The 26,406-nt window shown below is 41.3% G+C and overlaps 1 protein-coding gene across 4 annotated transcripts in view; it reads left to right on the forward strand.

Annotated features, from left to right (window-relative positions):
- Positions 1-26,406, forward strand: part of CAPN6 (calpain 6) — a 66,575-nt gene that overhangs the window by 18,106 nt on the left and 22,063 nt on the right. For all 4 annotated transcript variants that reach the window (XM_040614414.1, XM_040614411.1, XM_040614412.1 and 1 more), the window contains exons 4-6: positions 21,895-22,026; positions 22,486-22,694; positions 23,073-23,265. In XM_040614414.1, the coding sequence (XP_040470348.1) occupies positions 21,895-22,026; positions 22,486-22,694; positions 23,073-23,265 (534 nt within the window). The remainder of the gene's footprint in view (positions 1-21,894; positions 22,027-22,485; positions 22,695-23,072; positions 23,266-26,406) is intronic.

Raw genomic sequence — 26,406 nt, forward strand, 5'->3', positions numbered from 1 at the left:
TTGTCTTCACGTTGTTAAGACTTCATTTTGAGCTGGGGGGAAGGGGTGGGGTGATGGGTGAACATTAGTGATATTAACAATGAACTGCCACCCATCTGAGATTCTGGCACAGACAGGGCTTCATCATGCTGTGTGTTTCTTTAAGGGTAAAATTAATGCTGGCACTTGGCTTCTGAACCTTGTTTTTTTCTGGAGAGACTAAAAAATCTGCCTCAAGCTTTATTTGCTTAGTGAATGTAGATTTAGTGGAGTTAGCAATTTTCTGTACATCTTGGCTATCGCTGTTCTTGCATCCTGGTGATCCACAGCCAGGAACAGTCAGGTTTACAACTGTGGAACTGGGCTACTAGGAGGAGTGTCCAAAAGTGGAGGGCAAGGTCTTTCAAATCCAGGTCAAAACAAGTCTTGGCCTTACTGTACGGCTGTAATTCTGGATCAGCTGTATTCAGAATCTGCTTTCTGCTTGTCTTTTTTGGTATAATCGGTTGGTTTGGGTTATTCGTTATTTTCACCACCGGCTGGAAATGTTGAAGAGGGGTGGTTGCCGCCTGGTTTTGCCCTGGTGTGCTGAGACAGAGGTGGTCAACTATGATTTGATGCATGAGAGGTACATGTGAATCCACTGAAATTCAATATATTATAAAGCACTTAGCAACACCCTGGCATTTCCTCAGTATGTTGAGACTGATGCTTCCCATGCTTTTAAAGCACAGCAACACTTAACCAGTCGTTGCTTAAAATGGTTCATGCAACTGGGTTTATTTGCTCTCAGTTGCAAGGTCCTGCTCTTGTCTCCAGTTGCATTTCAGAAATGGTTTTCAAGCCAACTGAACGTTCATGACAAGTCTAAGCAATGAGGCCTTTTACTCATGGGACTTCAGTGATGTGAAGGACCAGGTAAATGTGGCGTGCTAAAACCACAAGAGAAATAGCATCAGGAAGTACTGTCTTGGATACTTTTTCTGCTTCTGGAGAAAGCATAAATACTAAACCATCTGTCTGTATTTTGAAGAGGATATTGAAATCCAGATGTTACAGAAATAGTAAGGATAGGGGTGAATCTAGATTTAGCATTTGGTTTAGATGTTAATAATTTCATCTACTGATTTGTACCTGAAGAGAATTTCAGTTTATGGGTGTGAGAAGAGTATTAGTATGTTAAAGCGGAGGTGTTCTGTGCACACAAGACAGACTCAGCGAAATGCTGTGAAAGGTATGTTGCTGTGCTTCTGCATATGCCCCTTTCCTTATGTGAGCGCATCGCATTTAGGTTGGTTGGCTGGGAGGCTGAATACGTGCGGTTGTAATGGTGCTTTCTGTTCTGATATGGAATCAAAATGGACCTGCTGAGATTTTTCAAGGAATTAAAAACATGAGCACAAGCAGGCAAGCAACTCTCCCCATTCCACCATAACTCAGTGCTTTAAAGTGCTGCATGGGATCTTATGGGTCAGATCTTCCTTTTGTTGCTTCTCATGCTTTTCACCAGCAAATTGAGCATTTGTGGGAATTGTCTTGGTGCCTGGAATATTGGTTATAATGGGGTGGGAATATCTGTAACTTGTGGCTGTAATGTGGATTACAAAAACTTTACTGTTGGAAATAATGGAAAAAAACCTACTCTTAATTGTGTACCTTTCTTGTTCCCACAACAATAAAGTTTTATCAAATTATGTCAACTAGCTGTAAATTTAAAGATGACACTTATGAAGGACTGGGATGAGTTGATGACTGAAAAACAGGCTGAGTGATCGGACATTGGCAGCTTCAAATTTACTGCCATGGTTAGAGAGCATATAGAAAATTAATGAGAATTAAATGGATCTTGATATAATTTTATTTTAATATTTAGTGTATTTTTAAAGAAGCTATTTAAATGAAATACATCAAGGCTTGAATAATTACACTGTGGAATAATATAGATTGGTTCTTGCATCAGTGAAGAAAAAAGTGAGTTACTACTTTATAATTCACTTTCCTGTCATCTTATGTTGTCAATTATAATAGTGACAACCTAAATACAGTGATAAACCTAAATAACTGTGCTAATAACTTAAATACTTGCATTACATACTAATCTGCAGAGATCAAAGAAGTAACTGGAATCTGTTGGAACTGGAGTTCTTGTTCTAGCAACCTGGAATATACATTTTCATATAGAGGATCACAATAGAAGAACATTGTCATTATTACTGCTACCCTAATATGATCTGGTTATAATTTAAAAAGTGATAATAGTTAATTAATTTTATTAATAAAATTAATTAATAAATGTAATCCTGGCTATTCCAAGTAATTGGTCTTTTGAGGAGTGAACACTTGGGGAAAAAGGAGGCGGGAATATTCAGTTGAAATTTTAATATTTTTTTTGTATGTTGCAACTTTCCCCCAAATACACCAATAAAAATTAAATGTTTCTTGAAGTTTTTTCTTGGAGGCAAGGAAACATTTTCCAGCTACTAAAGGGACTTGCCTTGCTGATCTTCTAAGGTACTTGGAACAGCATGTTCTGGTGGTGTCCAGCCAAGTAATTCCCCGAGAACATTGTGGGCTTTGTTTTGTTTCTTTCTTTCTTTCCTCCATTATTATTGTGCTCTAAGGTTTTGAGGTGGTTTTTTTGGTTTGGGTTTTTTTTTTTCACTGATCATGTTCTGAAAAGAAAATGTCTTCTCCCTTTGCAAGAGAACACACCTTCACGTGTTCTTCCCCTCCCTGTCTCCTCTCTATCACTGCTCTTGTGTCTTCCTTCTGGTATTGTTTGCAGAAATAAAGGAAGCAAACTGTCCAGGCAAATCATCCAAACTGCTGTTGTTTGTGGTGGTATAGCTGATGATCTAGATATTCTGAGAGTCATGCTGGGCTTTTCCAGCCCTTTTCTTCTAGTATCTGTGCTTCAAGACCTACTTCTAGGATGTGATCAACATAATAATAATGCTGCCTTGCACAATAAACAGATCTGATGTGGCGAGGGTATCGGAGCGTGTGTGTTTTGAGCTCTTGTTATGGTGATCTGCTTTGAGTTTAAGGGAAAGGGGTGCTTCCCTCAGGAGGAAGGAGATAAACCACTGAATTAGTGTTACCCTTTTCAGGCAGAAGAGTGCCCAGACTGGGTGTTCCTGACTTTCATCAAGATGCTGTTGCTTCTGTATCTGGGATGCGCTGTGTCCACCTGCTTTAGAAATCAGGCAGATAGAGCTGGTAGCCAAAGTGAATTGAGAGCAGAGGGAAAGACCAGAGCCAGCGTGGTGCCCTGGCAAATGAGGGTAGGGAGCTACACGCAGCTGTTTCATACAGTCCATTGCTCTTACTTGGCTGAGAAATGGCAAAGGTGGGGGTTTTCTGGGGAGTGTGCTTGTGTGTCTCACAGCTGGGAGGAGGTGGGTTTTTTTCCCAGCTGTCTAGAAAAGGGAGAAACAAACAGGAGCATTTTTGTTCCATTAGACATGTAAAACATAGTTGACAGCTCACAATATCTGAAAGCAGCCTGAGGAAACAGGGAGATTCCAAAGGAGGCACCGAAGAGCATACAATTTTGTCTCCTGTGTTTAAGATGAACGTTATTATTCATCTGTTCTCGTTAGCTCGTCTCTTACAGAGTCAAGTCCTGTAGAGCAAAGGGAAGGGCCTTTATTGCTAGAGTACAAGACAGCTCCACAAGATATCCCTCCTCAAGCACTTGAAGGGCACGTTACATTGATCGCAGTAAAAGGGGAGCAGGCTGGGTGGGAGAGCAGCCTCAGTCGAAGTGCCCAGGCTGTGGCCGCTGTGCTAGTTCATGCTCAACATGACACTGATCCTTTCACAGTGGCTGTGACATGCTCTGCCGCAAGTCCTGCCGCCTCTTCCAGCCAGTGCTCTGATTGGAGTTTACTGTCAGAGGTTTGGGCTCAAAAATGTGAGTTGACTTTGTCTGCAGATTTGGCCTGTTGTTATTCTGAAGTAACCCCTGTCACCCAAACGGCAAAGTAATAATTAACAGGCTTGTCTCTGGAAGTTTGCTGTGCATTGGACCCTGCAAGAATGCTGTTAACATTATAACGTAACAGAATGTTAATGTTAACATTAACAAAATAACAAATATTTTGTATTTGATAGCATTTTGCTAGAGAGAGAGTTTTAAAGGTGAAGCAATATAAACTTCATATACCTGCACATTTTCAGGATAAAGACCCAGCAACCTGAAGTCTTGATTCACTTGCAATAGCATTCCACCTGTGACAACACCAACCCAATCTATAATATAAATATGAAGCCTATATGACAGTCTGTGCGTGCCAGAGTCGTCGTGCACTAAGAAGTTTTGTGTCTGGTCCCAATGACTGTTAATAACTGTATGTGCTTCACACTCACAGGTCCCCACCCAGAGCAGGCAGGCATGGATGTGCTCACGTGGGCATCTGACGGGAATTTGGGAAGCAGAATGGTGCAGTGGGAAGAAGCAGTGCTTTGAACTTGAACCAGGGCAAATCTTGGGATATTGAAGACAGAGACCCAAAATCTGTACTATAAAACTTGGGTGCTGTTAGCTTTATAAGGGGGATTAAAATTTTTTTGCTCATTGAGGTGAGTCAGTGTTTGTGTGTGCAGAGTAGTGATGGGAAAATAGTGTCATTCGAGATGGACAGTACAGCCATCTGCTTTTCTAGAAGATGGGTCCAGGAAGCATTGAGAAGTTACTGGACACAGCAAACATCAGATGTAAAGGGCTGTCGCAGATGTGCTGTTAAGTGCTTTCTTTCCTACTTGTTTTGTTCCTGTAGTGAGGAAGTGAGCAGAGCTGTGTGTGGTGCCCTGAGGACTGCTCTCACATAGCCAAACAAACAAGTAGGGATCTCTTAACTCCCTTAATCCATTCTGGCAGTTATTGCTGGCAGTGGCTGGAATTCAGGTCTCAGAGGGTTATGTACAGCTGTGTGACCCTCTTGTCCACGTCCCAGTTTCCTAGATCAGAATCTGCAGTTCAGATCAAGGCTGAGGTGTACTGGGGAGTTCAGCATGCTGTAGCTCAGCCGTGCTCTAAATAAGAAGCCCTGAAAACTTTGTGGCATTTCATACAGATGGGCTCCATTTATATGTTTGAGAAGGTTATTAGAAATAGGAACAGGAACTCTGCTTTGTTCTAGGTTTTTGTGTTTCTCCTCACCTTTCTGCAGCAGACTGGTGATGCCTGACTCTGGCAGCATGCTGAGCTCCGAAGAGACCTTGATTGTGCTTCTGTGTGTTAAGCAATTTGAAAAATGAAAACTTGGAAGAACCTAGTGCTCCAGAACCTGGGAGGGGAGGTCCTCACTTCTTTTTTTTTTGTTTGTTTGTTTTTGTTTTTTGAGATGGGTGTTTAATTTAAGTGCTATTCAAACTGAAACAGATACTGTTTTATTCTCCCAAGTATGTTATTTTTGAAAGCATCCTGTTCTAAACAATGGGAATTTAGGAACTTTAGCTTAATTCACTGTCATTCCCATCAGTGATATAATGAGGTGCACCTCAATAATAATGCCCTGGGTTTTGGTGTGAAACCCTGGCCCCTTTCAAAGCCTTGGGATTTTTGCTGTGGTCTGGACTATCACCTTGCCTTTCCCCCAGTGGGATATGGGAGGCATCATGAAAACATTGTTTGATATGCTTCCATCTTAGCTTGTGACTGGATAAACCGTTCCTCCCAAAAAATTCTTAATGTTTTCATCTGAGGAAGTTGTGACATGTTTCTTCTGGAATTGCCAAAATATTCCTGAAATGGAGCTGTGGCTCACCCTTATTTTATTAATTCCATCATTTTATTTTTATTTTGCCTGGAAAATGTTGTTAGGATGGAGCTTACCCAGAAGAACTACAAAGCCTTCAGCCGTCAGCAAATACCTCATGTCTAACATCTCCATTACAGTCTGGTGACTGAGTAGACCCTGTATGACATGAACTTGATGGCTCAATCTTGTTTCTGGTGTTACTTCAGAAAATTCTTTGTTCTTTGTGGTGCCTTTCTATGTTGGATGTGTCATGACAGGAAGAAAAAAAACCCACGGTGGCACCTTGCCAACATCTCTGCCCTCCCTCCTCCAGAAAGCTTGCTGAAGAGCTGGGAGTGTAGTGGATGTTCTAATATGCAGCTGCATCCTTCCTCCCCCTTGTCTCACAGGTACCAGGGCAGCGTGGGGCACAGATTCCCTTTTTTTTGTGGTGATATACTTAGATACACCCACCTTTCAATGAGTGTTGCATTTATTTAAACATGATGGAGAGAGGCAGTGTTTTGAAAGTGCCATCTTTGTCAACAGCATTATTCACCCAAGTCTTCCAGGGATATAATTATGAGCAAACATTTGTAAATGACGTGCACACTTGCCAAGCAGACAGCTCTCCAGATACCAGTATTTTGTTATCTTCTCTCTTGGCAGTTTTTCCAGTTTATATTTCCCTCCTTCAGATTGGATGGAGGCTTTCTTATGTCATTGCGGTTGTTTCCTCTAAAAAACCCCACAAACTAAATGACCTCAATGTCATTTCTAGAACATAAACAGTACAGTTCCAAGGTTCTGAATGTTTCTTTAAAATGTCAGGTTTTATTTAGCTGGTTCAATTGTTATTAGATGAAAATTGGTTTCTCAGAGAGTCAGCTTTTATTTGTCCTAAGGCAATGCAATGATGATAAGAATGACACAATAAAATTTATTTTTAGCCTATAAAACAAAATGCCAAAGGATCACATCTTCAGCTAGCGTAAGTCGTCTTACAGTAATTGTTAGTTCATTGATTCAGTCTTCTTAAAGAATTAAATGTCTGGCTTCTCTGAAGGAAAAATTATAGCCCAAACATGCCAGTTGCAAAGGAAATGAAGGTTCTGTTCTGTCAGCAATCTTCCCAAGAGTGGAAAGCATCCACATCCAAAAATGCTTTGTGTGTTATGAGCTTTATCCTTTTCTTATTTCCATATTTAAAAGGGTATTTGGGATGAGTAAAGTCCTGTAATTTGAGGTTTTGTAAGCCATTATATCTTAGATTTGCAAAATAATTTGTTTGAATTTCATGCTGTTTCCCTGTGATTTAAATGTATATTTCTTTCAAGATTAATTCTGTTTAAAAATTAAATAAAGATGTGTCTTTTCCTGGCTAAAAAGAAGCTTTTAACACTTCTTCGCAGCTGAAAGAACATTTTAGAACTGCTGTCTTGCCTGTGTATGGCATTAATTCTAGCTTAATCACAAAGACTAAAGCATCAATTTGAATCTTCAAGTTTGCTGAAAATAAAATGTTCTTTCTCAGGAAAACGCACTGTCTTTGTTAAAAGCAAATGTTATCTTTGGATTTTATACACTGAACTTTGGCCAGTGTTGCAGGTGTCAGACGCCATCTTGACTGGTGCATCAGGAAATGGAGTCTTTGTTTTGGAGACATTCAGAAGCCATCTGGGCACTGTTCTGGGCAGCCTGCTCTAGTTGACCCAGCCGAGACAAGGTGACTTCCAGAGGTCCTTTCCAACACCAACCCCCTTCTGTGATCAGAGAGAGGAGAGTTGGGCTGGGGGGATTTCAGTGCAGAGCCTAATGAGCATGCAGTTTGTATGGGGTCTGGGTCCCCCTTGTCAGGTTGGATAATGGATGTCCATGCGGTCCCCTTGTTGAGGCCAGTTGGTCTTGTGTGTGCGGTTATCCATATGCATATATTTATATAGTACATGTATGTACATACTTCTGTACTTGCTCTTTGAGTTGGGAGGGCAGGCCCTACTTCCTGTATTCACTCCTCAAATGCAGAATACCTTTATCCTCTTTAGAGGCTCACAAAATCCTCAAAAATCCATTCCCTAACTCCCACATCTGTTTCATCAGAAATAATGAAACATACAGCTTTATGCAGATGCATGTTTCTTTGGCTGCAACATTTTGGGTGGAAAAATGGCCCTAGAAAAGAGCAGAACTAGCCTCATTAACTGAAAAAGCCTCCGGGACTGGGCCTGTCTAATAAAGAGTGTCTGTGCTGTATAAAGTGCATCGAGGTCTGAGCTGTGCTTGGAGACTGCCCTTTCTAGTCTGATACAGTGAAGAAATAATCAAAACAGAGGGTTTTTTTCCCCAAGACTATACCAAACCTTCAGTCCTGTGATGGTGAGCAAAAAATTAAAATCTCATTTAGTAATGATCTAGCTGTGGGCTGAGCTTTGGTCTAAACGCTAGTTTTATTGCTGCTTCAGCCTTACCAGGTAAAAGGTACCTACAGGTACGTGCCTGTGGGACTGGTGAAGAACATGAATGCAGGGCTTTGCTCTGCTCTCCCTTGGTCACTAGGATAACCCTTCAGGTAATTGGATCCATTTGCAAAGGCTTTGTGTGGAGCTCATCTTGCTGTACTTTTTGTGCATGGTCATTGCTGTCTGTTTTCTCCTCTCTTCAGATAAAGGGGCATTTAAGCCTTACACATTTATTTTTCCTCCCTCAATGGGGATGTGAATGCAGTGCCTCATCCTCTGGCCTCTTCTCCCTCCTCTTTCGCTCACTGACTCTCTTTTCCACAAATGAAAGTTCTCAGAAGTGACAGTTGTCTAAAAGCTGCTTTCACATTTGGGCACATGATCTTAACTGGTAAAACAGCTACTGTCTGGACTATAAGAGGAATAATTCAAATTTAATCCAACCATTTGAAATGTAATCCAAGCACGGCGTTTCTCATCCCTAGTCTTTAATGGGCTTTCTCTGTTTCTAAAGACATGATGAATCATGAACAAAACTGAAGTGTTATCTGTCTATGGATAGAGTGGATTGAGGGGCCTTGCACCTCTGCTTGTATAGAGCGACATCGCTCCTTCAGCTTAGCTTAAGTGGTGATGAGAGTCATCACACATCATCATCATGGCTGAGAATCGGGCCTGCATCACTGCATTCGAATAGAGTGAAAACTATAGATGCTAAGGGGGATGGTGTGCTTGGAAGAGACAGGGACACCACGCTAAGTTACTTCTGCAGACATTCCAAAATCTGGAAAAAAAAATGAAAAATAAAAATCCCCTCTAAAGGACATAATGGCTGCACTGTAAATAGTGAAGCGGCCTGTGTGCTGAGCACTAGCAGGGAGGTTACTTTGTGGAGACACAAATGAGCCAGAATGATTTCAGTGTCCCTGGTGGGATTTAGAGTTCCAGCTGGCTGAGGTGGTTTTCCTGGTACATCATGAAGAAATTAAACCTGGCAGGAGAGGAGCAGTGCAGGAACTGGAGTGGTTCTCCAGCACTTAGAGTTGGAGCACTCTGCTCTAAGACTAGCTGGAATTTGATGTGTAGTCAGGTTCATGTTTGAGTTACCTACACCTCTCAAGCTTCTCTTCCTGCAAGACCAGCAGACTTGTTTCTCACCATAGAAGACCTTGGGAGGTTTCTGTCTTCTCAGACAACGGGAGGCTTGACGTTCTCACAGCAATTCCTGTATGTTCATAGAGAATTTCTGTCTTTAAAGGAAATTTATGGTGCTTTGAACACATTGTAGTAGAAACTGAAGGTCTGGATCCCTTCTGTTTTACCCAGAATGTAACTTCAAAACCATAACTGCAAATGAAACAGCTTGTACTCTCTGGAAAAGTGTTGTGAGTCTGGCCGCTGTGAATGTTCCTGTGGCTGGCAGCAGTCATTGCAAAAGATGAGTGGATGCTTACTGGGATTGCCAGGATTTCTAAACTGGTAGATCAGGAGGGTAATTTCTCATTGGTGGCACTGACTCATCTGTTGGCCATCACTGACCTTTGTTCAGTTCCTGCTAACTTGATGATTTTCTAAACAGGCAGTTCTGCAGAGCCTGTTTTTCCATATGTATGTATATGATCTTCTCCTTAAAGATAAGGAAACCCATGTGATCCTTAATGAACTACCATCTGTTCTGATATACACCCTGATCTTTGTACTAACTTTATTTGAACTGATGAAGATGCAGGTCTGTTAGCAGTGGATTTTGTGATAAAAGGATTCTGGGTCTTCTGTTTGCTGTATTGGCTTTCTCTGTTTGCTGATGGTTGAATAACATCTTTGTCTTAGGCTCATGTCAGGCAGATGTAATGTTAGTGTTTAACAAAGGAATTTGAAATGAAGTAGTGAATTCAAATCAGTATGTCTATATCATGTTGGGAAAAACAAAAATAAGCTGGATAAATGCAGTGAAACTACTATGTAAAGAAACAGCATGATATAAATAAGAAAAGAAGTTTCTCGTTGTGTCTTTCCAAGCAAGATGTCTCTTGAGTGTCTAAACAATTTAAACACAGAGATGAAACTGTGTTTCCACTGGGATAAAATCATGACCAAGTAAACGTTCTGACTGTACCCTGACAGGCTGACTCCTCCCAAGGAGTCAAAGGCTGTTGTCAATGTGTCAGTCTGACCAAATTTGTTCTAGTCTTTGTTTTGGGTTGAACAGGAGAAAGTCTTGTGTCATCAGAGGGAAAACCTTGACAGCGATTGTGAGGTTGGAGTTGCTTGCATTTGACATGAGAGTAGGAGCAGTACCTCCTAGACTGAATGAGGTGGGAGGAAAGGGTGTCTCCAGCTTTGATGTTAAGTAGCCAAGTAATTTCAGTTATATTTAGGGGATGCTCTGTCATGTGCAGGACTGACTAGCGTTGATGGAGAACACTGAGCAGTTAGCAACTTGCCATCGGGCTCTTTTTTCCTTTTGGCCTTTCTTTTTCCCACCAGAGGAAGCACAACTACAGTTATATTGCCTCCAAGCCTGTGTCTTGTCTTGGCCCCCACAATGCTTTACTATAGACCCATTTCAACCCAGTCTGGTAAATGGGTAGATGTTTTGGTGAAACTACAGGTGCCACGAAAGCAGGCAGTTGAGTAGGAGTAGGACAACCTGGGAAAAGGTTTGTCCTTCAGTAGATACCAGAGTGCCAACAAGTGGGGGAGATACCAGCAAGCAAGCTTCCTAAACAGATATGCGAGATATGGAAGTAGTTTTCGTATTGATTCCTTCTGAAATGTGTTGAGTTGATAATAGAATGTGGGGAAGAACAGCAAATGTGAGAACTTAATGAAAGAGGCAGAACTAGAAAGGAGTGTACCTGGTTAAAGTGTGAATTAAAGTGATTTTATGACTATAGTGGCAATACTGGCCCTCATTTGGCATCATCAGCTTCAGACATGGCATATTAGCCATGCAATTACCCTTAAAAATTTACCCTTTAAGCACCTAATATGATTCCTTCAATTTCAAAAACTTCCTGAAGTTTTGACATAATTAGAAGGAAAGGGTCTTACCCAAAGATATTTTATTTGTTTTGGTCATCTAACAGTGACCTATCCTAAGCAAAATAAAAGCTAACCTACGTGGAAGGGAAAGCATGTGCTTGATTGCCTGGTAGGGATGAGAACTGTGACTTTGCTTAAGTATCTTACTTTGGAAATCACTGTTCTGAATTTTTCCATTTCATCACTCCACACTGAAGAAACTTATCTCATGTGCTGATAACTTCATTGTTAAATGAACATCTTTCCACGATAAGGTTTTAAAAGATGTTTTAGAAATAGGAGCTGCTGTTCATTTTCATGATGTGTAAATAAAATTCTTTCTGGTAGTTTCTGTGAATTTATGAGGGATGATCCACTGATTTGGCTGTGTCATAAAAGTGCTTTTAGTATTCAGAAGTAAAATGAATGCTGCTGTGTCATTTTTGGTGCAATATTGTTTATAGCTCAGAATTTGAACTCTTAGGCAAGCAGTGAGATTCCTGAAAATGGAAAAGGTTGTTGGTTGTTCAGAGTGTCAAACACACATCACTTATTTTTGGTTATATTTGGTATATTTGGTTCTCTCTCTCCACTGGTCTATTTTTTTTTTTTTTTCATTCCTTAGCATCATTTTCTGTACTCTCTTGAGCTGCAATTCGCAACATTGATGACCTCTGTGACCACTCTGATGGGTGCTGGTGTTTATCCTCACTTCGTAATACTTTGCTGCCCTGATGTTTGCTGGCACCTAGACAGCACTAGACGCTGGTGCCACAGCCGACTCCCAGTCTGGACAATGAATGGGGGGCTATACCAGAGGCTCGAGGAGTAGCCTGATGGATGGCTTTTATTCTAGAGCTTTGTAGACAAGTGCTCTGATACAGTTTGGATGGTGTGAAAGCACTGTGGTTCTCTGCAAGGTATTGGGCGTACCTCTGTGTTACTAAGAGGCAAATACCCTCTGTTTTACATGATCTTAGGGTGATCTTTGACAGAACGGATGTTCAGACTAGAATTTAAGAGTCTGATCTATGTCCTGTTGGAACCGAGAGACTCCATTGACTCTGACTTACGTAGGCTCAGAAAAGCTGAGTTATGCTGGCTAGTACCAACATTTCTGTTTTAAAAAAAATAATTTCAAAATTCAAAATTTTTTATTTTTCAAGTCATTAATAGTTTAAGAAGCTTGTACCTTATGATCAGGATTTTTTTGTACAAGTGTATAGTTCCTCTTTTTATGTTATGAAGCAAATATCTAGTTCAGAATGGTGTAGCATTTATCACAATTTCAAAAGTGTATCTGAGAGGTTACAATGGCTACGGCATGCACTGTTATGCCAGGTATTACTTTTTTTTTTTTTTCTTTAAACAAATAAGTGGGGGAGAATGCCTCAAGATGCTGTCTGAAAAAGATGAGGTGACTGGGAGAAGAGGATTTGTATCTTCAAGAAAGTGTCTGAGATAAATGCACAATTAGTAGATACCGGAATCTAGGCTGAAACTAAACCCTAATTTAAAAGGGACGGGGAAAGGAGGAACTTGTTGCTAGAGAGGTTTATGTTCTTTAATTTTGTGGTTTAAACTTTTTTAAAAAAACCACAGCAATAAACTTAAAAGCTTTTTAACCTTTAAAGTCTGTGTATTGCCATTGGATGAGGAAGAAATATCTCCTTTCAAGTAAAACAAATTACCTCCGGCTTAATCTGAATTTTCACTGTAGACGTTGTTTCTTAGATGACCTGACTTTGGTTTTCCCTTTGTTACAATGCCCAATGTAATAACAAAACAAAACCACCCAGAACAAAACCAAGGATGACTTTGCTGCAATATGCCTAATACTCTTTCATAAACAGTGTATTCCCTTCCTCCTAAAAGGCAGGGATGAAGAATTCAGTCTACATCAGTTACCAACCCCTTGAGACACAGCATAAAGTCAGACAGGACAAGCCGAGAAAGGTTGTGGCCACTGACCCAAAATGATACTTATTATCAGGCAAAGGAAATAGCTGCCTCCCCGGACGGAGATGAACAGTCAGGCGTACAAACCTGGGAATTGTTTATTTCGCGCTGGTCCAGTGCTGAATATTTCACTGCTGTGAAAAATTGGGGGATGTTTTCCAACCTCCTCTTCTTATTGTTTTTATTTCCCATCTTAGGAAAACAGTCCAAGAACTCGATTGAAAAACATGTTTTGAGGAAGCAGTAAGAAAACATAGTTAAATGGTGGGTGGCCCTTTAGTCTGATGAACTGTGAGTGGGCTTATAGCCCGTGTCTGACCTCAGCTGTATTAGTGTGTGCCTGGAAGTGATGTTAGGGAGTCGCTTTAAATTGACTGTCTTCGAACTTGGCCATCCGTCTGCTACTTGCATTTAATGCAGAGACATTTCCACTGCGTTGGTAGGTTACTCTTTGAAGAAATAGAGTTAGGCTGGCTTATACCACCTGTTCCTCAAAAGAACTGTACATTCAGTTTTTCTTGAAAATGCCCTCAATTTCTTTCCTTTCCACTGGAGAAAAAAGGCCGATTGGTCTGGGATCCCTGGACTGCTGGCAGCCCGTTTGGAGCAGTCACAGCTTGCTAAGTAGCACTCCCAAACAAGCGGTTGTGGCACACACGCAGGCTGACTGCACAGCTCAGTGCACTAAGTCTGAATTGTCTGGGGCCCTTCCCCATATGCTGTGTATCCCCTTGCTGTTGTACACATTCTAATCTGTAATAATGATTTTGATTTATGACTGATTTTATTAATTACTAAGAAACAGATTTGTAATGTTCTTATTCCTGCTGGTAGGCAGCTCATCCAACAAAAGCTCTTTTTTGATGTCTGTGTTCACAGCAGTAAGTGTGAATATTGTCCAGCCTCAGTTAATACATCTACTCTATTTACCCTTTTTTCATGGAGCATCACTATCTCAAAATCATGATGAATTCTTGTAAAAGCATTTTAACATTGGGTTAGTGGGCCAAAAATGGTGTCCTTGCTGATGGAAAACAAATACTTCTTTAAAGAAATTTAAATACATAATTTTTCAGCCAATTAAAATGAAGCTTTGATTAAATTTTTCTCCCCAACTTATGCCATACTTGCAGTAGCTTTGGAATAACAGAGAATGAAGTTCTGTAGAGGTTGGAATCACAATGAGTGAGATGGGGAGGAAACAAGATATTCCAGGAAAGGCAGCAGCATTAATCGACTAAAGTGGTCTCGGGCTGCTCAGTGTATGCTCACTAAACCAACAGTAATCTTTGGGAGATTTTAACTTCAGATCACCAGTTAAAATTTTTAAGAATCTCAGTTAAAATAACTTCTAAAATAGTTCCTAGGTTTTAACCTGTGCTTCTTTGGATGCGTTTCCTATAACTAGGAGCCTGCTTTTGTGATTTTGATTACTGGGATTATTTGATGAGATTCTCATCAAAGACACAAAGGAAAACATTTTGTGTAGCAACTGTTTAAAAGATACGTGCCAGTTCTGAACTATTAGCTTGGTTGATATGATCAATAGAGAGATAGGCATCTCTACTGTTGTCAGACTATGAGAGAGGTGGCAAGGTAGTGGCTGTAAATTGCCCTTTGAAAGAACTTGTGTACTGGTGAAGAGGGAGTTCAGACACCTACCTGAGAGAACGTGACTGTATCCTGAAGTGAATCGAGTCCCAAAAATGGCATGTGATTGCTGCTGGTGAGGAAAAGTAACACAGATTGTAGCACTGATTTGGAGAAGGTAACGAGTACTAGGGGAAGAACGCGGGAGACAAAGTCTGTTGGCCGGTAAGTTCAGTGAGGAAAAAATGTTATCGTCAAGGCAGCTTTTCTCCAAAAACAAAGTGTTATGAACGTGATGCAGTTCTGTGGAACATTGATCTAAAACTAAGATAGTGCAGCAATAGACGGTATGATATACTTCTAAGAGGGCCCTGGGAGAACAGACCATCTTTCATCATAGTCTTGAGTGATTTCTGGGATGAAGTGGCATAGGACTCTAAAAACTTTAGTAAACACTTTGTTACTGAGGTTCAGGAAAAGGTCAGCCCTACGGCACATCATTTGTACCCGTTCCAGCAACTGTCAGCATTCTGGATGAGAGCAGCTCTAGTGCTCCAAGGGTCAGGTGAAATCTAGAGGCAGCCAAGATACACACCATGTTGCCCAATGTTTGGGATATTTTTTCTTCCAAAATACCGATTCAGATCCTCCCAAAACACACATGTCCCATAGGCAGGGCAAGGCTGAAACCCATGGCCTTCACCGAGTATTAGTCACCACTAGCTCCTAACTGAAAATGGAAAAAAAGAACACTACAAAAATGTCTGTCATGCATTTAGTTTTGTAACAGGATTTATTGGAGAGGAAGGAGGGGGAAGAAGCATTTCTCAATCCCCAAATAACTGAGTTTTGTTTTACTCCAGGCTGGAGCAAACTGGCATACTCTTCCCCTTGCATACGTACAGTGGGTTTCTGTTGTAAGCAGTATTGTGCGTTATCTTGCCCTCAGAAACTGATGTTGCTGGTCAATGGGCATGAAGTTTACAAAGGAATTACACAGCCTGAACTCAGGGTGTACAGACAGAAACTTGAGGGGTAAATCTTCCTTTTGTTGATTTACGTGGTGTAACAGCACTGATGATAAAGCCAGTTCCTGATCTCAGCCAGGGCTGTTTCAGTCCGGGTCATACCTGACCCTGGGTTTCGTTTGATGGAGTTTCTCCAAGAACTGTCCTCTGAGGGATTAGAGCTATATCACAGGGCACGACTGTAGCTTAAGACTTGTCTTTTTTCACTCCATAGTGAACATAGGCATAACAAGACTGTGAAAAGCTTTTTGTATGCGTTGAAGTATCTAGCACAGTTGGACTCATTTTTCTTTTTAGGGCTAACTGTAATTGCCTTGGCAAACAGCCTGATCTGGAGAGGGTTTCTATAAACATGCCAGCACAGCTGGGATTTATTGTAGGATAGACAATCTCTTCTACCTCTCCAGCTACACAACCTCAAAATAAGTGCTATCTTTGCTACCTTGCTTTAGATGAGGTTGGTTCATAGTTAGTTGTAGCCAAAGCTGAATTTTTGCGTCCATATTCAGAAAGAATTGCCTTTCTCCTTGCTTCCCTACACTGTCCTCACTCTTTACAGGATCTGACTCTGTATGACGTAAGGACAGGAGAAGAGAAGAAACCTGAAAGAATTCTCAGCTCTGACTAATTAAAACTGCTTTAAAAAAATCGAAAGGAATGATGTACTGGGCTTTAAGTAGATCACTCTGATAGAATCAAAGAAAGTGCCTGTCTCTGTAGGTCTTGTGTGCAAGTCAGGGCTAGGTTCTGTAAAGGGTAGTGGAGAAAGTAATTTCTAAATACTACTGAATCCCTTTGAAAAATCTTAGTTGCAAACATCAGTATAGCTTTCTTCCCTTTCCCTGAGTCTCTGTTTTTCCATCTGAGCCAGCTGACAGACCCTAATCCATTAAACAGTAATCTTTCCCTTTTCTCAACATTAGAAATCTTTCATAATGTTTTACAGTGCAGCTTCAGTTAATGTCTGTGAAGACATGCAACTAATTAATTAACCCTTTGAATATCTTTCTCCCTATTTATAACCTATATTGCATAGTGTTTAGTTTATGGATATTGGTGTTACTTATGCCAAGAGATGCATCTTCAGAGCTAAGGGGAACTTTTTCCTTCAGCTGAATTACTCTAAGATCCAAAGTAGCCACAGAAACCTGAAATTAATGCATATAGTTAATCAGTTATTGCCTGTAATTTTCTGTGGTGCTTCTGGTCTCAAATAAACCCACATCCTTTCTTCTCGCTCTCTTTATGATCATGAGAGTGCAACATGCAAATCATTTCATAGCTCCAGTGAAATGGGTGGCTGTTATCTCCCATGGTTTGCATTGTTTTGAAATTTCCTGTAGCAAATAAAAGTTAAGTTGCCATCTCTCACATTTGTACTACAGTCCAGACATTTCTGTATCTCAGTGAAATTGCTGACTGAAATTTGTCAGACTTAAGCAGATGACTGTTAGTCTGATGGTATAAATTGTATTACAAAAAATGTGTTGTGTCAGATACGTTAATATGTACCGGATTGATTTCCTTCCAGCGTAGGGGACAGTGGGACAGATCTTGTGACTAAAAGAGGAGCAGTAGATCTGATATAGTTTGACTTCCATAAGACTGGCAATATCTGATAAGTCTCTCCAAAGTATGAAAATTTTGATGAATTCAAACTTATGTAATGGGGATGCATAGCTGATGAAATAAATGACCTGGAGCACTCTCAAACTGACATTTTATTCTTCAGTATTTTCATTACTGCTTGGATGAGGGGCTAGAGAGGCATGTACAGGAATGCTGTAGGACACAGACTGGGATAGGATTGCAAGCCAGTTGGCAGAGTTGAGAAATCAAACTTACCTTGATGTCTTGGGAAAATAGTGTGGAATAAATAGGATGGAATTCAGCATTACTTCCTCAATGCAGCCAAGTGCAGTGCTTTGGTATTAAGTGATTTCGTGGCTTGGTTAGGGAAGAAGAATGTGACTAGGCAGCAAGTCCATAGAATAGGATTAGACGGTGGATCCCAGGCTGAACACAAGTTAAATATGTGAAGTTCAAGTGAAAAAGACCGAAAAATGGCATCCCTGCTACAGTAAGCAAGAGCATCAGGCTCTGCTCAGCACTGCTAGAGCCTGATTTTAAGCAGTGTCTGGATTTGGGTGCCACACTTCACCAGTGATACAAAACATGAAGAACCAGTTATTAAGACTAGAGAAGAGAGACTTGTTAGAGGTTTGAAGATTATATGAGGGGTTGCTGTAGAAAGGAAAGTTAACTGGCTGTTGTCTCCATTCACAGAAGTCTTGGGCTAGCAGAGCAGCTCCAGTGTATTTCTTTAGTGACCAGTGGAGGAAGCATGTGGACTTTATGCAGGTTAGAGAAGCTTCAGTCGCAAGTAGGTGAGGGGAAGCCAATTTGGACTCTAGGCGAGTGTTGGGACTGACTAACCTGTCAAGGTCTCTCCCACTGTTATTTCCTGCGATCCCACGCTAACCGAGTTTCTCATCTCAGGCTGCTCAGTGTTCTCCCAGTCTGCTCATTAACCAGTTCATTTACATGCTCTGTTACAAAGAGATGAACCAATTAAAATCAGAAAAAGAGGTTGTGAGCCACTTTATTTCTCACAGCATCAGTGGCTGAGTAACACTAAATGTCAGATATTTCAAGCCTACGCAGTGCAGCAAGGATAGGAGATGGCACAAATAGACTTCCATCATGCAAATGAAAGTCTGGTATGAAAATAAGAGCATCAGGGTTTTCAGCAGAACCATGAGCCCATGCAACCTCTTACTTCGCTTTCAGACTGTGCAGCCTAATTATAGTTCTGCAGATGGTGTTTATTTTATTATGCACATGCGTAAGGGGAGAGCTGGGGAGGGCTCTGCGTCTTGGATGGTGGAATGCTCCCTGTGGGCATAAATAATATGGCAACTGCTTTTATTAGCAGTGTTGTATCAGAAATAGTGGCTATTATACATTAATGTATAGTATTAAGGTATAGCAAGACCCAGTAACCTCCTTTAAACTTTTTATTGGAAATGTGAAGATATTCCTCATTTTTACAGCACAGATGATGCAGGCTGGTCCTCAGAAAAGGGTCTGGCGTTAAACCAGTATGTTGGCAAAGGAGGTAATTCTAGTGAACTCAGAACCCAAGTGTTTAGGTTGCAACAGAGAGGCATCAGGTCTCTTGAACTGCCTGGGCCACATTTTATGTCGGTCTCTCTTCCTTGTAATTCCTCTGATGGTAGTTGGCTTGGTCCTCAATTATGCTAAATTATCACTGCTGGGACCATTATTGGAAAATTGATTTTTTTTTCCTTTTTTTTTTTTTTTTTAACATGCTTGAGGCAACCAAAAATGCTTAAAGATCCTCATAAGGACTGCAGAATAACATATTTAAATGTCATGTTTCTAACTGTGTTGGGGGAATTGTGGCTTAGATAGCAAATTGTAAGGAAGCTTTTGAGATTGAATTAGCTATACTGTGTAAGTGGTGAAAAGCAAAAAGCCCAGAAGAGAGCAGAGCTGAAATTAGCTATAGCTTGCACCTGGGTATTATTGTGCATCTCATCCGAGCCACACAGTGACAGTCATCATAGAGGTGTTATAATGGCTTTGGTTAATGACAAGAGTAACAGCTAATGTCATTTTCTTACCCTGTTCTTTAGTCTCAGAAGTCCAGAGCTCCCAGGCAGTTTAATAAGAGGGGGTTTATCTGGCCGAATCTTGGATAATTTAGTGACTATGGGGGAAACAGGGAGGTGCTGTTTCTAAGTTCTGTTGTTCCATGTTTGTTTTGGACCCCAGTGGTCAGCAAATGCTAATCTCATCCAGAAGTTTTGGCAGTTAACATATGCTGCTCTCTGTTTTTAATCTGGGGGCTGTGTGAGATGCAAGACACACTTCAATTAAAAAATGACAATTTAACGTGGTTATTTTTAGCAAAGCAAATGAAATAAGAGAAGATATTTGTAATAGACAGTAGTGCTTAATTTCTTTCAAATCCAGTGAAAGTTTTGGCTTTCTCTAATGACATAAAAGTTTGGGCAATTTTAACCCTGAAGGCTCCATTTATCCCTTGTTTATTATGCTAACAAAATAACATTTTGAAGAGAAAAAAGAACTAGAAATTATTACTGCCAGAGATGCATGGAAATGGGATATGAAACTTGAGTCTACCCAGGCTGGGTTTGGAATGTGTGCTATCACCATGAAGGCCAAGTAGTCAGCTGATGGTAACCCCTGCAACAGGCGACTGGGTTGATTTACAGCAGCTGAAGTGCTAGCCTGTTCCCGCTGCTGTTCCATACCAGAGCACCCAGGCATATTGAATGAATCTGTCCATGATGCCGATGAGTGCCTTATACATGGCCAGTTTTCCTCGTAGGCACCATTTCATTATTCAGAATTTTACTAAGGTCTGTTAATAAGCTTTGAAATTTCTCTAAGTGAAGATACATGGAAGAAATACTGACTAAAGAACAGTGCCATACAATGATCAGTTACTTGTTTCCCAAGAGGCATTTTAAATTTCTACCAATTGTTATTTAATGAGAAAAGCTTCATGCCAAAAATATCATTTTCTTAAGGAAAACAGGAGCAGCTCCATGTATTACACACCGTGAGCTGACTTCAGGCTGCCATCTGCTAAACCAGCCCAGGCAAACAGGCTTTCAGCTCAGCACTGAAGTGGTTCTTTTCTCTGAAAAGTTCAGCTGGCACTGATTTGTCACAGTCCCATCAAAAGAAAGACTGAGGGGTTTTGACATGCCTGTGGTGTGTAGCCAGCCTTGGATTGCAATCTTGGTATTCTGGGATCATCATCTATAATTATCAAAGGGCACTGAGAATCCATGAGGAGAGGAGCACAGCTCCTTTTTCTGCTGCTGATAACTGGAAAAACTGCAGTAAATTTGATGTCTCCTGCCATTTTGAGGTGAGAGTGAGTTATTTATTCTGCGTTTCTAATGCCTGGATATAAGATCATTTCCATCCCACAGTGCTGAAATTTACAGTTACTCTTATACTGCGAAAGAGCAGAATTTCTTACCACTGTCTGCTCTTCCATCCTCTTAACCAGTCAGGAAAAGTGATGATTCACACAAGAGTGTCATGAGTAATCACTGGGTTGAAACCAGTAGATTCCATATCAGCTATGGGTTGTCAGAGCGCCTGTTTTCTGAAGCATTGCTTGGGAGGTTCTCTCTGGGACTGTGAGGCCACAAACATATACTTTCAGCAGAAACCCTCTGCCTAGGATTTCTTGGTAACAAACACAATACTGCTGCAAGATGTACCCCTGTGGCTTTCCCATGTTCAATGATACTTAGAGGTGCTTCTTTTAGTGCCTTGATCCACAGGCTATAAAGGCACAGCAAGAGGCAAGCTAGTGAGGAGTGGAGGCATCACAGGAAGAGCCCAGCTGTGCTCTGGTGAGAATCTGCGTGTAAATAGAGATGGAGCCAGGAAAGCAATGGGAGAGGAGGAATGAGTGGCTCTAATAAGAGCCAGATAAATGAGAAAGATGAGGCCCAGAGAAGAAGAGGTATATTTCACAGGTGTGTGTTCTCTGCCTTTGGTGCTGGGTGGCAGGGGCCGTTGCAGTAACTCGTGCTGTTGGTGGAGGGGGGTTTCAAGTATGTCAGCCAAGGGAGTGGCAATGAAAGAAGAGGAGCTTAGAGTTCTGGTGTCAGTAGCATCGTTTCTAGCTGCTTCTCTTCACAGGTTGTTGTTTTTTTTTTTTTTTTGTCAAAAAATTTCCCTCTAATGCTTCTTCCCTTCTCCTTTCACTTACCTTCTGTGCATTAGCTGCTGCAATGCCAAATAAGTCTTCTAAATGCTGAATTCATTCCAGTCCTCAAAGATCACCTTCAGCTAAGGGCAGGACTAGGAACTCTGGCAAAAAACCAGCAGATCCTGATGGTGCAAGAACGTAAATAATCCTGTATACCCTGACTTTCAAATATACTTGGTGCCACCAGATTTCTTAACTTCCTGGTACAGAAATTCTGTGCTTCAGTGGCAATGTGATGCAGAAAAAGTGTGCAGAGGAATAGCTGGGAAGATGCTGTGATCATTTCTGGAGTGGAGTCCTCAGTAATCTCTGGTTTGCTTTGTTAGGACCTCTGTGAAGACCCCCGCCTGTTTGTGAATGGAATCAGCTCCCACGACTTACACCAAGGCACCCTGGGGAACTGCTGGTTTGTGGCTGCATGCTCCTGCTTGGCTCTGAGGAAGACCCTCTGGCAGCAGGTAGGTGTGTTTGGTGCAGGAAATAAAGCTAATAAACCTTGGTTGTTTCCCTGCCAGTGGTTTTCCCTCTAGGATTAATGTACCTCTCATGAGTGGTGAATTTTTGTGGATTCAAATTTTCCCTTTCTTTGGAAGTTTATTTTTCATCTTATGAGATCTCCCCACTCCACAGTCCCATTAAGCACCAAAGAGATATAACAAAGCCAGAGAGTGCAATAGATTCCATTTGTCTTTCTCTGCAGGTCAACTTGAATTTTACTTTCCTAAAAGATTTTTTGAAGTGGGACTATGTTTGGCTTTGTACCAAATTCACCCTCTTTTTTTCCACTGCTTCATCTGTGTAATGTCAACTGCTCATAAAGCTGAATACCAGCATGGTGCATGCTCCAGGGCAGTCTGCCCTCTGAAAGAATCTTAACACACTGCATTTGGTGAACTTTCCCTTCTGTGGTTTCTCAGGTGATTCCAGACTTTAACGAACAAGAATGGGACCCTAAAAACCCAGAGAAGTATGCTGGGATTTTCCGTTTCCGTTTCTGGTGCTTTGGAGAATGGACAGAGGTGGTCATTGACGACCTGCTGCCGACAGTGGATGGGAAGTTGATCTACTGCCATTCCAACGTAAAAAATGAATTCTGGTGTGCGTTACTGGAGAAAGCTTATGCAAAGTATGAGCTAGTTCATTGTCCTTTTAGTCCTCAGCACTGTCCCTTCTATCCGTTTGTTTGTCTTTCAACTCTATCTTACTTTCCATAGATTTTAGATTTGCTACTAGCAGAGAACCTAAAAAAGATTGAAAACTCCTTTAAATCTGCACAGAGGAGGGGAATGAGTGCAATGTACTCTACTTCAGCAGGCCAAATCCTTAAGGATTATTACATTCCTTTCCTAGAAACCCAGCAAAGGTTTATTTGCAATCTGCTGTTCTGTTTTGTCCTGTTTTGGTTTTTCCTTGGTGAGACACAAATATATTGTCTACGTTCAAGCCAAATTAGAGCACTTCTAACAGCCACTTGATAACTGAGAATGTTCTGTGTTTCCTCCAGGCTGGCTGGATCTTATGAAGCCCTAGATGGAGGCAGTGCTGCAGATGCAATTGTGGATTTCACTGGAGCCGTGGCAGAATCTATTGATTTGGTACAGGGCAAATACGGTGAGATTATTTCTGAGCAAATGAAGCTGTTTGAAGACTTGCTGAAAGTGCATAAAAGAGGCGGGTTGATCAGCTGTTATATTGCGGTATGTATAGAGAGCTGGATTTTAAGTTAATTTCAATGAAAAAAAATCTGGAAAAAATACCATTATTAGTATAAGTATATTGAGCATGTCCTTTATTTGTATGCTTTGGAAAAGCTTCATATGGAAAAAGCTAGCAAGCTGGCGGTGTTGTCAGCCAAGTACAGCATTCCATGAGCCACTAAATACAATCACAAAACCGCAAGGCCATTCGTGCTGCCGCTTAACTTTGGATCTGAAACGCTATTCTTTCTGAATGGTCATAGTTGTGTATTGGCCCGAGGTTAATCCACCTAGAATGCCCTAATTTACAGACCAGATGGCAGCGTTCAGTTTCTTTATTTCTTAGGGAAGTCTGTTTACAGAAAACAGTTCTGCTGGCACTGGGCTGCTGAGACTTCCTGACTTTAGTTGTGGTGATGGAGTCATCTCCTCAGTGTGACACTGGAGTGGAGCTGAGCTGCAAGGCCGAGCTCACTGGTTATTCGGGTATTACTGTTTGTCAATAAGACTCCACATTAGAACTAGCCAGCAAAACTTGCCTACGCTGGCTGATGTGAGACAGCTAGCTCAGGTGCCTACTTGAGGAGGCCATGACCCTGAAGTTCCCTTAGTATTAGAGAGGGGATGGCTTCCCCAAGGATGATGCAGGATTGCCTTCTGTGGAAGCTTTACCTCTCTCCATTCGAGGTGCTAGAAGGCAGATGAGCTGCAGCTTCACAAACCACAGGCAAACAAGACCTTGCACAGCCCCTCGCCGAAGGAGGGAAACCAGTGACAGCCAGGCTTAACTCACCTCCTGTCAGTCTGCAATGTCAGGCCATGAGTGGATAGCACTGAAATTCTCGCCTTGTCTGAAGCTGTTACTGCACGTGGAGGGCTAACAAACTGCCATTGCACCTGAATATTTCCTAGGAGATTGCTTTTAAATGATTTTTAAAGTGCAGCCTGCAGGAAAGGGATTGTTCTCTAGAGGTTGCAGGATTGGCATCTAGGTGCACTTCAGCATCTTATTCCCATGCCCTCTGCTTCCAATTTAAGGCCTTAGCTAAGGCTAATCTTACCTGAATTTAGTTAAATCACTTAAGCACTTTGCTTTAATTACCCTGTCTGTGAAACAAAGATCATATTACTGTAGCACTTAACTACTTCATAGCTGTAGTGTAAGTGCTAAATCCACGGTGAACTGGTGGGCCCCCACGTTTTTGTTCATGCAGAAATTCTTGCAAGTGTCATGGTAGTTGCAGAGTTACCTGGAACAGAAAATCAGCCGTGTTTGGAGATGCCTGAGAACACTATCTGTTTAGCTGGCCCCTGGCCATGTACTGCCCTGCACCGGTGCCATGGTACTGAAGAGGAGCATGTGGTACCTTCTGAGAGATGAATTTGAACCTTAGAACCCAGCTGGGATAGAACAGAAGTCCTGAACTGTCACTCCCAGCAACGTCAGGCAGTGGCTCAAACAAATTCTTCTAGGTCTTCGGTGTTTGTTTTACCTTTTTCAAAAGCTCTGAATTTTTATTTAGAAATAATTCCATCTGATTTGTTCAGACCAGACTGGCAGACCAGACTTCCTGGTGTGTATTGTTGTTGTAAACATTGTTTCTGGGGTGATAAGTTGCTCCCAAAGGCTAAGACAGTTCAGTTTCTTGACGTGGATCTGGTGAGGAGATAGGCGAAGTACAGGGAGTTATATTTTTAAAAAGCAATTAATGAGACAGTTGTAACACTTCCACTTCTTCCTGGCACTGTATTTCTGCCAGTCAAACGCAGATGCTTCTAAACATTGTTTACACAGAAGCTGTTCCTGTTGGCTTGACTTGTCTGCATTTACTGCTTTTTGATGGATGTATTATACCTAGAACAAAGCTTGCTAGATACAGAGTGTTTAATACTCAAGTGGCTTCATTGCTGACTTACAAACACTTCATCATTTTCCTTGGATTAAAAAATAGTCCTGAGCTTCACCATTTAGGAATTTGAACAGACAGTACATGTTTAAGTATCTAAAATAAATAAGTAAATAAATACCTTCAGAACGAGGTGGGAAAGGCATCCTAGCAGTAAGAAAAGCCTGGGGGTTAGTAAAGGCAGCAGGAGAGGTTACAGACTTGGTGCTGTCAAGGTCTCTTGTTTGCTTTTTAGTTGTGAAAAATGCAAGTGAAAGTGTTTCATTGGAGAAAGCCCAAACCCATTGGAGATGTCAGTCAGTCTTGGTGTAACACATGAGCTGATTCTTTAGGAGCCGTTGTCAGTGAAAGGCAAAGAGGTCTTGGTGAGTCTCATAGTTGCCAGACCATCTGTCAGTTCCAATTTGATACATACTAATATTTTCCTTTTTTTTTTTCCTTTTTTTTTTCTTATTTCTTATCTTTGGGGACAGAACACTGTTGTATTAGTGCAACATTTGCCTTAGGAGAAGACCTGTCTGTCTAGACCAGAGAAATTTTGAAATGGGTAAAAATATCTGAGAAAGTGCTGTGTGCATTTTCTAACTCTAGTAAGTCCATCTCTCTCCACCGGAGCAAAGGCTCACTTGATCATTGAGCTCTTAATTAAGTTATTACAAGTTTACATGCGAGGATATGCCCTGAGTCATATCTTCCTTCCTTGCTGTCCAAGGGAGTGAGTGTCTTAAGGCCAAATGGGTTATAGGCCAATATAGGTGAGATTCTGAATATGGCTCGGTGCAAAGATGCCGGTGCTGGCTCTGGTGAGGTGTGAGGAATCCAGAGGCATGAGCAGTTTGATTGTTTCTGGCTCAGTAGAAGGGTTGTACCAATGGCACAGCTTTACTTTTCCCACTGTCCTGCCTGGTATGTGTTGCTGAGAAGTAGCATTGTACTGGCTTTGTAAAGGGCCAGTCGTTCAAAGCAACTCCAGCATCTTTATATGATACTGCTTTTCTGGTTTTAGATGTACTTAGGAGATTTTGATCTGGATTAAGTAAATGAAATGGTGGTCTTTTTCGGAGCTTGACAATTTTTATGTATTTTTAGATCAGCATCTGCTCAGGCCTGGGTCATCCAGCAGGACAGTTTGCTGTCTGATCACTGCTGGAAACTAGGCTTCTTGCGTAAAGTTTATGACAAGCAAACCCAGTTCCTAAAAAAGCCAACAGATCTGCCACTTGCCGTGTAAGAG

The sequence above is a fragment of the Falco naumanni genome, chromosome 14 (assembly GCF_017639655.2).
Source record: "Falco naumanni isolate bFalNau1 chromosome 14, bFalNau1.pat, whole genome shotgun sequence".
NCBI classification, from domain to species: Eukaryota; Metazoa; Chordata; class Aves; order Falconiformes; family Falconidae; genus Falco; species Falco naumanni.